Here is a 14,448-nt window from a genome sequence, read left to right as displayed (position 1 = left end):
ACCTTTGCACCATAACACCTCTCCTTCTTCCCTTCCACTGTTCAGCCCCAGTTAATTTTCCTCTTTACTCTCACCTGCATGTTTTCTATCCACCCCTTTGGAAACCTCTCAAGATTATTTTATGTACTGTTTTTAAAAATATATTTGTCTAAAAATGTGTGTGTTTCCTGTAGAACAGCAGCACATGTGCAGCTTTTCCTGTTACAGAAACACACATATCCTAGTAGTAAAATTACACTGATGTTAACCTTGCTGCACATTCGGTTTAACATGGAAAGTAAGGTTTGTGACTCTTGCTTCAAAAGTCAGTGCAGTATATGGGACTGGTCCTGACTGAAAGATTGGTAATACCAATGAGATGTCTACAAAATCTGCTCTCCCTTAGATGCAGACAATTATATAGCTAATTATCCTTGCTCTATTTACTCTGATGGTTAAATGCATCACCCTTAGAATGAGTGTCCTGGGAACATTTTTGCACTAAGAAAGGGATTGCCCAGAGACTACCATCGGCAGTTAGATTACCTGTTTCTTTTTCCTCCTTAACATGAAGTAAGAGCCACAAAATTGACCAAAAGGGATATTTGTTAACAGATAATTCTAAGCAAACTGTGGAAGACTGTGATCAGTTTATTTTGTGAGTGCATGCAGCAATCATAGAGTCCCCCTAATGGATCAGGTGGAACACTGCAGGTAAATATGTTTTTGCCATATAATCACAGTACAGTACCAAATAACAGCAGATTGGGTTCTGTGAATGTTGTAAACAGAAATTATAGGATGAAAGAGGGGAATGAGCAACATGAGCTAGAAAAATAGCTGGAACTATGTCTCTTAGAACTATGCACTCCATAAAATGTGCTATGCTTAAAATTGTGGTTAAGGCAGGATCCAGACTTGTCTTCCTTATCTTCCACTGGGAGGTAAAGATAATAATGGGCAAACATTTTGCCTACTGCATGGATGTGCTCATGTACTTGTAAATGCCCTTGGAAATTAGAAATGATATATTGGTGCATTTTGAGCCTCTGCTAAAGCGTTCATTTTTAAATGATTTTGAATTTCATTTCAGTTTAGTTTTCTTTCAAAATGCTTCTTCAGTAATCTATAGGAAAATTCAGATGTGATTTTCTTTTTATTGACCAAATTTTTTAAAAAATCCTATTAGAAAAGGAAAGGAACAGAAATCTCAGAGCCAAAACATGTTCTAATGAAAGTGTATATTATTGTTATTCTCTCATAAAGCGAACATTTTCTTTTTTCTTTACTTTTTAAAATAATGGTTTAATCTTTAGCTATCTATAAAGAGCACTTAAGGTACTTGGATAGCAGGAGCTGGATGAGTGCAAAGTAAACAGGTGCCAAGAGGTAAAGCAAGAAGTGCCAGTAAAAAGGCAGAAGGAGGATTTCATTCATATGACAGCAGCAGCACCCGTAGTGGGGAGCTAAGAATGATGCTCAATCATTAGGGTAGGAGCTAGGAAAGAGGCTGGGCCAGGGCCATAAAGCAAACATCATTAGAAAAGACAAAGATAAGAAGCAAACAGAGCCGCCAAGCCTGGCATTAAACAAATATTCTGTAAAATATAAAGCCTGTATTAAAATCATGCAGAAAGACCTCCATGGCGCAGAGCACCACAGAACAGAAACACAAGGAAATATATGCTTCACAGTATCCTTTGCTGCTACCACCCACAAGAGCAAGAAATTCTGGACTCCAGGTGCCACAAAGCTTAGGTTCCTCCAGAAGGCTGAGGTGTCTTAAGAATCCAGTTCATTATGGTGTGAGGTAAAGTTATGCCTCTGTAACATTGCTGGGTGTTATGCCAGGCAAAGCAGATTGTGCAGTTTGTGCAGTTGACCGCACAGTTCTGGTTTAGCTGATCGCTCAGCATGCCAGGAAAAGTGCTTTATGGATACCACTTCCTCCTTGGTACTATTGTAGCTACCATGAGCATAATGTTGAGTTGCACCTGCATAGCTATACAACAGGATCCCAGCCAATATTTTTCTCCATGGAATGGTGTATGGAATTACTGTATTCTTGTATTTCAAATGAAAATTCATGATAATTTTCAGGAAATATCTGTAAATACCATGACAGATGCATAGTGACCTGCAGAAAAGCCTTAATGTCTAGGATTCAGCTTCCTTTCCTGCCTTTTGTGTATAGCAGGATAGTAGCCCCTACCAGGCATGGATAGTTGGCAGTTGCCATAAAACAAAAATGGGAACATGTAGTCCTTCAGATGTTAATGGACAACAATTCCCACCACTCCTAGCATAGCCAATGGGGAGGAAAAGCAGGAATTGCCACTGTTTGGAGGGCCACACATTTCTTCTCCTTCCCATAAAATATCACATTGGTGTTAAGCAAGCCTGAATTTGGAGGTAGAGACTATACTTATGCCTATATACATTTGTATACAGCATTGTCTGATCACATAATCTATCCTGCTGTTACACAGCTACATTGGTAAAGCACAGAAGTTGAATTTTCCACATTGTAAGTATCTGAACTACCTGTTGTTCTAATAGTTTCAGTGCTAGAGTGTGGTAAGGCATTGAAATGGTTTCAGTTCAGAAGACCATCATTTTTTGCTGGAATCAGATGTGATGTTTCTAATAGTAACCAATCCTGTTCTACGGATGCTGTATAAAAAGTAAAACATGAGGCTGAAGGAGAAGGAGCCTGAAATTTTTTCCACCAATCCAGGTGAGGCGGTTTCTGTGCTGAACTCGTGTCTGGACCTGATAATGGACTGGATGAGGGTTAATAAAATTGAAAATCAATCCAGACAGGACGGAAGTGCTGTTAGTGGGTCCTTCGCAGGACAGGTTGGAGGGCCATTTCCCTGCCCTAAATGGGGTTACACTCCCCCTAAGGGGCAGGGTCCACAGCTTGGGGGTGCTCCTGGACCCCAGTCTAACACTGGAAGCCCAGGTGGACTCGGTGGCCAGAGGTGCCTTCCTTCAGCTGCGGAAACTATACCAGCTACGGCCCTACCTGGACGAGCGGAGTCTCATGACAGTTACACATGCACTGGTAACATCTTGCATAGATTACTGCAATGCGCTCTACGTGGGGCTGCCTTTGAAGATGGTCCGGCGATTGCAGCTGGTCCAGAATCGAGCTGCACAGCTGGTGAGTGGTGGAGCCGCTAGGGAACATATCAAGCCGATTCTGTTTAAGTTACATTGGCTACCAGTTGCTGCCCGAGCCCAAATCAAAGTGCTTGTTTTGACATATAAAGCCCTAAACAGCTTGGGCCCTGGATACCTGAAGGACCGCCTCCTTCCATATGAACCTACCCGGCAGTTAAGATCTAGCCAGGGGGCCCTTTTGAAAGAGCCATCCCTCAAGGAGATAAGAGGGAGGGCTTGTAGAGAAAGGGCCTTTTTGGCAGCTGCCCCCAGACTATGGAATTGCCCTCCCAACTGAGATTCGTCTGGCGCCAATGCTGATGACATTTTGGCGCCAGGTCAAAACCTTCCTGTTCCAGAAGGCTTTTAATTAAAATAATATCAGCTGTGGGTCTGATGGCAATTTTTAGAGTATTTATTTTTTATTGCATTTTAATTATTTTGCCTTTTTATTTTGCCTTTTTATTGTATTTTAAATGTTGTAAGCCACCCAAAGACCTTCGGGTAGTGTGGGCGGCATATAAGTTAAATAAATAAATAAACTTGTTTTGATTTCACCATTCTGTCTCTCTACATACAAGAGAGAGCCACTTCTTATCTGATACTCCCTTTGGCCAGTCATTTAGGCTTAAGCATTCTTCTTGCATCCTCCTCCTCTCGCTTTCTCTCATGACTTGTGTCTCAAGTCCCAAGGCAGATTGTCTGCTCAGACATGATCCATCACAAAGTCTTGAAGCTTATCTGCATTTTCCGCTGCAGTAGTGTCAATGCTACAGAAAAGAAGGGGTTAAAGAGTACAGTAATTGATATATCACCAAAATGTATTGCAAAACACAAGAACAAACCCAAAACACTGTTCTTACTCTGTATTGACAATAACAAAGCAATTGTGCAAGGCATTTCTTCAAGCTGCTGTTTGTTTGCTTTTGTATGTCTTATGGTAACCAAACTTTGACTGGTTTTCTGAAACTGTTGTGAAGTTTAGGCACAGTCAGCAGGTGTGGTATGCAGGTGCTCAGGAGCTATAGCTATAGTCCTTAGCTCTTTGAAAGGAAGGCAGCAACAGCAAGAATAACTAGGATGCAATGATTGGTTTTTATTCCTCAGTGTAAGATGCTTAGTTTTAATGTTAATATGGCATTTAAAGTTTAAAAAATAATCTTCCACTGGTAAACGTAAGGGCAGCACAATGCTAGTGGTCTGTGAACAGTACCTAGCTTTTATAACAAAAGTGAAAAGAGAGTCCTCTCCTTCCATGTTTGGAGAATGTCCACTAAAGAAGGAAAATTGTATCATCGCGATTTTCTGTTGAGTGAATAACAGAAAGGAACTGGAGAGGAATTGGAGGGCTTGTAACTGTAACCAAAATTGGAAGAAAAAGCCTGATTCATTTGGTTACCAGGAACTGTAAGACTGTCTGTGGTGTGTGGGGGTTATTCCCCATCTCTCCTTTTTTGCCTTGTTGTCTTGGCCAGCTCTTTTGTTTATACGGCCCCCGTTCGACCTTTTAAATTGCTGTTAATGTTTTAGCGTAACGAATTAGTCTCTCATCACGAATCAGGACTCGAAATAAAAAAAAAACCCTCCGAGGCCAACATCCTGAAATTGGGGTCATTCTCATTTGCAAGGCAGAGAATCTGAGAACCTTAATGCAAGGAAATTTATTCAAAGGCAGAGCCCCGACGTGATTAGGCCCTTTGTAATTATAGCTCGGAGAGATTCCACTCCAGCCTCCTGCCTCCCTCATGGATTAGCAAGTGAGTCGGAAAAATACACAGGATTTAATTAGAGGCAAATTAAAATTGGTAATGAAATAGGGGCAGTAGCAAATGGCAGGGAGCTAGAAGGGGGGAAAGGGGGCTAGTATCTCTCGGGGCAACACTGCCTGTGTACGTGCGTTTTCTTTATTTTACATTTAGAAATGTAAAGATGGGCAATACAGAATAAAAAGGAAGGATGGCCGGCCAGATTTTTGGGGGGTGGGGAATCAGAAGCCTTCCAAGCAGAAGGTTGTATTGAGAAAGCACTGCCCATTGCAATATTCCATTTGCTTCCTTTCTCTTTTTTTCTCTCTCTGTACTTAGCCAGTAATGAGAGATTACGTAGGTTGCCTAGTGGAAATCCCAGAAACCATTCTCAGTTGGCATCCATAGAAAATGAGAAAAAGGCAAATGCTCACAGATTGGTTCTTGGATGGATGTGAAAATTTTCCAGAGCCTGAGATGGAAGAGTCTCCCTTCTGAGGGGCTCTTCCTGATTTTCACATGTAACTGGATTGATGCATTCTACATTACATGCACTGCTGGAATGTCAGTTGATAGCCTTTTTCTTCTGTATCTCCAAGCAGCAGCCTTCCCCAGCTGCAGCTAATGCTTGTTGATCCTGCTGATTGCCCATGAGAGGGACTCTTATTACCCTCTCATCCCTGTTGTGCCTACAGCTTTCCTTGCTGCTGACACTGGCAGACAATGGATCTCACCTACCACATTTCTTTAGGATACTCCATGGACGTGTGCAGTATCCTAAATAGACTTGATGACTGGGACTGATTAAGAACATGCAGTGTACAGCAGATGTAGGCAGTGGATGATGCTGGAGGCCGATATATATATAACTGAATAATATCATATAAGCATTTATAGTTCTTGTACAGTATCAAAATGAAGCTATTGCAATCAACATGCTTACTTCAGCATACAGTAGGCTGAAATCATCACCTTGCCAGTTGTCATACTGAGGTGCAGATTGTAAAGATATCAGTAACAGCTCTGTAGGAGGTTGTAAGACTAATGGCTACTGAGAGAGTTCTGCGGAAAGTGGAGGTAAACATTCACCCATTTTGATGGCACTATTTTCTTCCTTTTGTCCCACCTGCAGAATGCTGTGCGCCACAACCTGAGCCTGCACAAATGCTTTGTGCGAGTGGAGAATGTTAAGGGAGCTGTCTGGACTGTAGATGAACTTGAGTACCAAAAGAGAAGGCCACCAAAGATGACAGGGTATGTCCGACACAACCTCCTTGTGAAGATGAGTGCTACAATTCAGTATAGGGGGCTGTAGGTCCTCTCAAATGAGAGTGGAGAGTGGGGGTGGAGCAGCAGCAAATCTTACACCAGCATCTTTCCCATGTAGACTCAAACCTGATAGAACAAGAGTTCTACTAGAGTACACCTAGGGTTCATCCAATCTATCATTCTGTTGCCAGCTGTAATCTGCCAGATATTTCTAGGAAATACAAATTCTGAAAAGAGCTTGGGTAGTTTGTGAAGAAGGAAATAGTCCTCTTTAAATAACTGACACATAGTTCCCATCTGTTATCCTAGAGGTAGGTTAAGAAGTAGCTGAGAGGCCCATTTGATCACATATTTCTAGGGGCAATGTCCCTATACACTTCAGACTTTTCAAAGTCACATTCTTACTTCTGCTGGTTTTATTACTGTCTCTGTTTTCTATTCTGATTTCTTGATGTGCACTTTAACATAGTGAGCTAGGAAGTTTAGTCAGTGGTGTGTCTTCACTAAAACACAAATGTACATTTAGAATTCTGAATTGCAAACATTGATTCATCTTTCAACCAGTGCCTACCCCTTTTTCAGTGCATGTGTTGAAGCAACAGTTCATTCTATCTTCTGTCACAGTTCCTTTTGGAGTGAGGGACCTGTTGGAGCTGTTATGTGGCTGCTAAGCTAACTAGCTCTTACAGACATCACAGCAGTAAGTCTTGTGATATTGAATGTACACAGAAAACCACTTCCAAAGCTGAAATCATTCATTAGCCACTACTAACCAGGAAGCTTCACATACAACAGGGCATCATTGCTGGTGCTCTGTGAGTATTATTGGCCTTTGTAACTCCCAGTCACTCTTACTCTAAATTTGATACAAACCAAATGGTGTGCATTTTTACATACCACTTTTATTGCTTAATATACTCAGTGCTTTATGTACACAGATTGAGTTAAGAGAGAGAGAGAGAAGGGAAAATTTCCTTTTAAAAATGTTTATACACCACTTTCCCTGATATACTGTATATCTTAAATTTATATTCACAGTTTTCCCTAATATGCAAATTTTTATATTAAAATTTTGAGCCCAGAATGACAGTGAAACATTTGGGAATGTGTACACTATATTGATTTTATGTGTGTGGCCAGGAAGTATACATTAGGTTGGTTCACATAAAAATTCTGATTAAAAAAAATCTTCCCTTTCCATCCCTAGCATCATCTCTTTCTGAATGCATACTTGCATACAGTATTAAATATCCTGTTCTACAAACAGTCTGGTAAACAGATAAATTACAGCTCAGCCTAGCACATTTATTGACCAAAATCCCATAGTTTTGTATTGTTAATTGCACTAGAGTAGGTCCATTGAATTAATGGAGATATAATAAATCAGTTCCTCCATAGGTTCCATTGATTTAAATGGGCCCACTCTTAACTGCAACTTACTGTGTTCAGGCACGTCACAGTTAGAGGAGGCACATTTGAATCAATGGAACTTATGGAGGAGCTGAGTTATTGTATCTCCATTAATTCAGTGGACCTACTTTAGTGTAACTTACTGTACCAAGCAACAGAAGTTTGGCCATATTGTATGTGATTTGTAATAACTGAAGTACAGGTAGGGAGTCTGGCCTTCCAGTCCTGCTGGTCTATAACTTTCATCATATTTGACCATTAGCCATGTTGGTTGGGGCTAATGGAACGTAGACTGCAACACTGCTAGAGGGCCACACATCTTTCATCCCTGATTTAGAAGTTGAAGAAGTAACGGATCAGGGGAAGGATTTCAATATTCAGGTAGTAGTAGGGTATATTTTCACACACTGGAAAAAGATTAATCATGAATGTCAGCAAAGATTTTGGCATCTACTCTTTCTTCCATGCTGCCACTGTTATCTCATCTTGGACTTGGATAAAAAAAATGCTAACAACTGTTTTTTTTTTAATCTGCAGGAGTCCAACTTTAGTCAAAAACATGATTTCTGGCCTTAGTTATGGAGCACTTAATGCGAGCTACCAGGTAAGACTCTCCTAATCAACAAGTTTTAAAAGCCAAAGTATTTCCATTTGAGAGAGCCACCCTTATTAGGAGAAAGCTATGCCTACAAATTTAGACCTACCAAGGAAAACCCGCCCCACTAGCTCCTCAAAGGGTTGCAGAAGACAACTCTGAATATAGAAACTGTCTGTTATAACAACTTCTTCAGTTTGATGTTTTGGTTTCTCGGATGGGATAAATATTTAAAATTTGTTGTTTGGCATTCGAAAACATTTGGTAGCTAGTATTGAAATTTCAGCACAAAATATTCAGCAGTGGTTTCCCACAAATTGCACCAAATTAGCTTTACTAGTCCCAACTCCTGTAATAATCTGGGAATGCAGATTTATTTATTATTATTTATTTTATTTGTTGCTGTTCTCCCCATAGGGGCCCCAAGACAACTCAAAACAACTAAAACTATAATCTTTAAAACAACAAAAAAGTTTTAAAATATTATATAAATATATTAAAAATGAACATATATTGAGATTAAAAGCCAACATTACGGACTCTCATGGAAATCTCACTGTTCTGACACCTGCCTGAAACACACCAGAGACTGAATCTTAGTACTCTGATACAAAAACAACATCAATATTGTCTTTTGATGAGATTTTCAAAAGTACATTTCAAAAGTTTATTGTATCAGATTTTTAATTGTAAGCTGCATTGGTTGAGCTAGAACGGTAGGGTATAAATATTCTTAGTAAGTTGTAAATTGTAATCTTCCTAAATCACTGAATTCTTCAAGAAGACAAAATAGTTAGAGGTGCTTTAAGTGCTTCATCAGAATGAACGTGTGTATTTCTCGGTACCTATGTAACCGTGTTGTCTTGCAAATCTGTCATGACTTTTTCCTTTGAGCATCCATACTTTTTCTTACTGCATGCTGATTTTAGGCAGCCCTGGCTGAGAGTAACTTCCCACTTCTGAACAGTCCCACTATGATTAACACAAGCTCCACTAGTGGCATGCTACATGTTGGCCATGATGATGTGAGCAGCACTGTGGAACAAGTCAACAGCAATGGCAGCAATAGCCCCAGGCTTTCACCCCAGCAGTATAGGTAAGCCTTGAGTTCATATGAGAATAAATTACGTTTCTGATAATTATGACAAGTTGTGATATGCCTAGTAGAAGACTAATCCAGTCCAGCAGTCTCTGGAAAGTAAAGATATGCTAATAGATTAGACCATGCCACCTTGGGTGTTTGATGAGCACATTCAGGGTCAAAATAAATCTGCACCATGAGTTTGGCCTTCCTCTAATGTTAATGAGTAAACATGATCCCAGTGTGTTAAATGGGAGTCTTAGAAATGCTGGTAGACAATGCTATATTAGCAATTGAGGGTAATCGTTTTTTGTTCTCACATGAGAGTTGAACCTTTGTGTACTTTGGCAATATGGATAAACAATTTTTGTTATGCCATGTGTGTATGGCATCACAGTAGGATAAGAGCCTGAATAGATACGGCCATAGTAAGTTTTAATGCTCACTGGATGTGATTTCATTGGGATACATGTTCTTGCATACTCACTTCTTACAGGCCACCAAAGAACATTTGGGCAAGGCATAGTGGGGTTGTTTGTACCGGCAAGATGTTTCAGTTAACAGTCTCCAAAAATTTGTTCATTCGGAGAAATAAATTCTCTCAACATCATGGGATTTTGGCCATTGGAAAAGTTTGCTGCGAGAGCATAGACTGAGAAGTAAAATTCCTGTGGAACAATCCCAACGTCACCTAGCTGACATTAATGCTAAAGATTTCTGTTCCAATTGTAACATAGTTAGACTTGAATTTTTGATACCTTGAAGAATTTCAGAAGAATACTGTTCTACTGGCCAAATACTCAGGTCATGCTTCTTCTTTTAGGCAGGTCTACTAGAGAGCTCATTTTGTCTCTTGGGTAGCCGTTTTCCTTAGCAAAGCACTGTTTTCATTTTACTTTCTTCTCCTTTCCATTCTTCAGCCACCAAGTCCATGTGAAGGAAGAACCAGTTGAAACAGAAGATGACAACAGACCTGTTTCTCTCATGGCAACAACTAATCAGAATGTGACGATTCCTGATGACAGAGACCTGGAGGAGGAGCTGCCAGTGGAAGAATTGTCTTAAGGGCCCTTCTTCCTTACCTATGGGCCAGCACTTCCCCAGAGACAAAACAATGGCTCCCACCTCCTCAAGGTGACCTTCAGCGTTATCTTGTTTAAGGCACTTCTTCAAAGCAAAAGGGTTTCCTTGGGTCTACCCGCTGCTGAAGGCACACCCTTCTTTCCCCGCCTTACATCCCAGTGACTCTTAATAGACATTCATGGAGAGGGATGTGCAAAGAAACAAAAACCAGAGTTGAGTTCTTTAATTTTTTTTTAATTTTTGTAATTGGTGAACGAGGATGGTAGGTTGTTTCTGTCCGAAGACTTCTTTGTTGCCTCCCCCCTCCTCCATTGCCCTACCCTCATGGGGATAAAAAGAAGGTGTCTTGTATTGTCTGCTCTGTGTTTTGTTATTTTCAGCTCATACTGTGTTGTTTCCACAAATCAAGATTTTGGAAGCATCCAGCCCAGCAGAGGGGGTAGCAGTCAAGCCATGGGCTTCTGTGAATGTTTCCTACTTCCTTATGGAAAGCATTCCCAATAACCTGCCAGTTAATTCCACTGAGAACTTTGCACTAGGAGGATTTTTTCACACATGTGTATACACACATAGACACTCATGCGCTCACACACATTCACCTCTGTGTACTGGAACAACTGTTGGAACCAAGAACCCTAAAGTGGCCCCAGTGTCCCAATTTCTGTTTCTTTTCTCACTGAGAAAGAAATGAAAACAAACTGGGTGTAACAAGCGAAGTGTAGGTCCACAAGTAGCCAAAGGTTTTCTCACTGCCAGACATAAAACCACTTGGTTAGTCTTTCTCCAACCTGTGTTTCTGCCCCTGCAAGTTCAAGAAGCAGTGTTCTTTAATCAGTCATTCTTGACAGCCATTTTTCACTTCACAAAGCATTTTTCGTCACGAAACCCAGGGATTAGCATCTATTCCACGACATGACATACTGTGAATTTTTTTTCCCCGGAAGCCAAGGTCTGGGCAGTTGGAGAGATAATTGATGGTACCCGGAATGAGACTGAATTCAGGGAACGACTTTAACTTCTGCGAGATTATCTTTTTGTTTGCACCTCTTTCATTTTAGTATTTTCCATTTTATCAAACACTGAGGATGAGGCCCAAAATCCTGATTTTGCTAATAAGGCTGGAAAGTATTGGCTGTTTATGTGAGGTTGCGGAGTGGGATAAATGAGATGGCCTAGTAGACAGGGGTAGAGCTGTTTTGGCAGGCCCAGCAAATCGAAAGCACTTGGTTTGAGATGGTATGGGGAAAGAGGGAATAGGCTAATTTATGTGGCAGCAGAAAACAAAGACCTAGTTGACCATGCAAACTCAAAGATATATATATATCTTTGAGTTTGCATATATATGTAAAGTCAACATACTTTTCCATTGTGACCAAAGGTCAACATACTTTTCCATTGTGACCAAACCCAGTAAAGCTAGGATGAAGAATTCACCTCCCTCTTGTCTTTGACTTCTCTGGTGGAACTATTACCTTATTCCACAGCTGGTGTGCTAATTATTAGTTTCTAGATGCAGGCTAATTTGGAGAGGGAACAAGAAGCTTCCAAAATGCTTTGATAGGAAAGAAATTAAGTACATCGTTCAGGTGAACAAACAATTTACCAAAAATCCTGCCACTATCCTTTGATTTTTGCCAGTTCATTGTCTTTGTTGCCTTACATCAGAGGAAAGAAAAAATATTGTCCAAGGGGCTTTTCCCGTAACAGAAAATATGTTTCCAAAGGTCCTTGCCTCTACCTCCATGAGAGGACAGCCCAAAAGGCTCCCTCCTGGTGACTTGGGACATTGTCTGTGCTGGCGAGAGAAGCTGTTTGCTCATCTGGGAACTATGGATGCAGTAAGTCAAGGAAGATGGATGCTATGCTTCTGAGGAGTCTGTTTCTAAATGAGAGTCATGTTCCCCCCCCCCCTGCGCTGCCGCCGCCACCACCGCCAGTACACTTTGTAGCTTGTTTTCAGGTTCTAAATGGGACTTCGGGTTCCTCCCACAATGTTAACAGCATGGGTGGAGGGGAGTGGGAGAGACAAGATAATCCTTGGTAACTTGGATAACTCCCAGACCAGCACAACTACTTCTGTATTTCAACATTTTATATCTTAGGAGAATAAACTTGAACAGTGCAACTTTGAACACGTGTTTGCCAACATCCTCATCAAACCATGAGCCCAAGAGACATGATCTCCCCATATTTCTGACTAACTTTTCTTAGGATTCCTTTCTGTATTTCATACTTATGGAATTGTTTTTCACTGTTCCAAGTGCAATGTTGTTGAAAGTATTGGATAAGGTGAGGTATAGAGCCTTTGGGCTAGAGAATTAACCTGCTCAGAAGGTAGTCTTGTCCCTCTATGGACACAATTATTTCATTTATTTCTAATACAGTGCATTCAAGTGTATTAAAACCTATGCCCATTTTTCATCAACTGACAAATCATGGTAATAACCCTCCTCTCCAAATTTCCAGACTTGGCTCAGAAGTTATAGTTAATCACCTGGCACTATCTGTGCTTTTTAAAAACAATTCTTTATCTCAAAAGATAAAGACTGGCACATTGTTTCTGTATAGCCCTAACAGCTGTTTTGCAGGTGAATTGAAGATGGGGATCAAATCATATTGTCAAAATCACATTTATTCTCTCTCTCTCTCTCTCTCTCTCTCTCTCTCTCTCTCTCTCTCTCTCTCTAAATTGTGGTGGTATCATCTGTTATAGCCCTAAAGGCCACTTGGCAAAATTCTCTCACGCTTGCTAAGTTTTTCCAATTGAAATATCTTGTAGAAATATCCTTGTTGAAATCATACTATCAAACTTCATATTTCTATTTCTTAAATTCTAGTACACTATGCACTATGATTTCTATCCACCTTATGAGCCAGTTCTCCCCACCTCCCAACTTCTGTGTTTTGCAGATGATTTTCCTGATGGAAGAGGAGCCTTATCACTCAAGTCACAGTGGGTGCATATTGCCATTACCCTGCCTTTTGTAAACCTTGAGAGACTGTCCTATCCAAGTGATGGTACTGTCCATATAATACAAGTAATAGTTTTCTAATTCCTTTCTCCTTCCTAAATTATGCACGTAAGGGGCCCCACATTGTTTCAGATCTAGACAGACATGAAGGTGGTGGGAATGAAAAATACCTTTCTGAATCATGGCTGCCATAATAAAAGATTGCCACAATTCTCTCTCAGAAAATGGCTGTAGCATGGTTTCCAGAGCCTACACTAGAGGGTTCCATTGAACATGGATCTCCTCAGTTTAGCTTCCCAGTTTCTCCAACTGGCCAAGCACAATTGGAAAAGATTACCTAAGTGAATTGAGGGAGTGGTTCTGATTTGAAGGGGTGGTGTACTCCATCATTTTAGGGACAAAGAATGATCTCTAAGCTATAGTAAATCAGAAGTGATCATATTTAAGAAATGTAGATCAGACTATTATAAGATTTTAAGAACATCCCCAGATAAACTATCCATTGCCAGTAAGTGGCTTGCTGTGAAAGCCCACAAAGCCAAGATAGGTCTGTAGGAGCTGAGAATACCTCAAAACCCTCCAACTATCCCTCAGGACTCTGCTCAATGTCAGAAACAGTTTGGAAAAATGTTTGATCAAAAGCACACCACACCTCACTTTCCCTCTTGAGCTCCTATTTAAATGTCTCCCTCGTGCTCTCTCCAGAATGCTTTACAATTGGCTTAACCCTTGACCAAAGACCTTTCTTAGACAAGAAGCATGAACCAAAACAGTCTTTAATTTTTGTTGGGTGCTTTTATTCTGATTTATTCAAACTGGCCAAAAAAAGAGAGAAATTAACAAAGATCCTGCATCCCTTTAGCCCTTTTGTCACTTTCTTTTGATTTTAAGTTATTATTTAAACCAAAGTTTACAGGTGTTGTGTATACGTCTAATGAAGGCAGATCAGAATCATGGGTTGTTGCTTTTAGTTTGTTGTGTGCTTATCCAAGGGTACAGTATGGAGCCTAGAGAGCTTCCATTCCATGGGTCTTTTCTGAATCAGCTCCTGCCTCCACATGTTTCTTTTTACAGATCATTTTGCCTGTTACCTTTTCAGCTGTTGTAGTCCATGACTGGGATTTTTCACTTTGTTTTTAGCAATTGTAA

General features: G+C 40.5%; 1 protein-coding gene across 3 annotated transcripts in view; it reads left to right on the top strand.

Moving 5' to 3' along the window:
• Positions 1–10,678, top strand: part of FOXP4 (forkhead box P4) — a 170,857-nt gene extending 160,179 nt beyond the window's left edge. For all 3 annotated transcript variants that reach the window (XM_020796423.3, XM_020796408.3, XM_020796432.3), the window contains exons 14-17: positions 6,022–6,143; positions 8,106–8,172; positions 9,093–9,259; positions 10,165–10,678. In XM_020796423.3, the coding sequence (XP_020652082.3) occupies positions 6,022–6,143; positions 8,106–8,172; positions 9,093–9,259; positions 10,165–10,309 (501 nt within the window). In that variant the 3' untranslated portion in view covers positions 10,310–10,678. The remainder of the gene's footprint in view (positions 1–6,021; positions 6,144–8,105; positions 8,173–9,092; positions 9,260–10,164) is intronic.
• The last annotated feature ends 3,770 nt before the right edge of the window (positions 10,679–14,448 follow it).

The sequence above is a fragment of the Pogona vitticeps genome, chromosome 4 (genome assembly GCF_051106095.1).
Source record: "Pogona vitticeps strain Pit_001003342236 chromosome 4, PviZW2.1, whole genome shotgun sequence".
Taxonomy (NCBI): domain Eukaryota; kingdom Metazoa; phylum Chordata; class Lepidosauria; order Squamata; family Agamidae; genus Pogona; species Pogona vitticeps.
The sequence above is the reverse complement of the archived record's forward strand: the minus strand, read 5'-3'. Positions and strand labels throughout refer to the sequence as shown.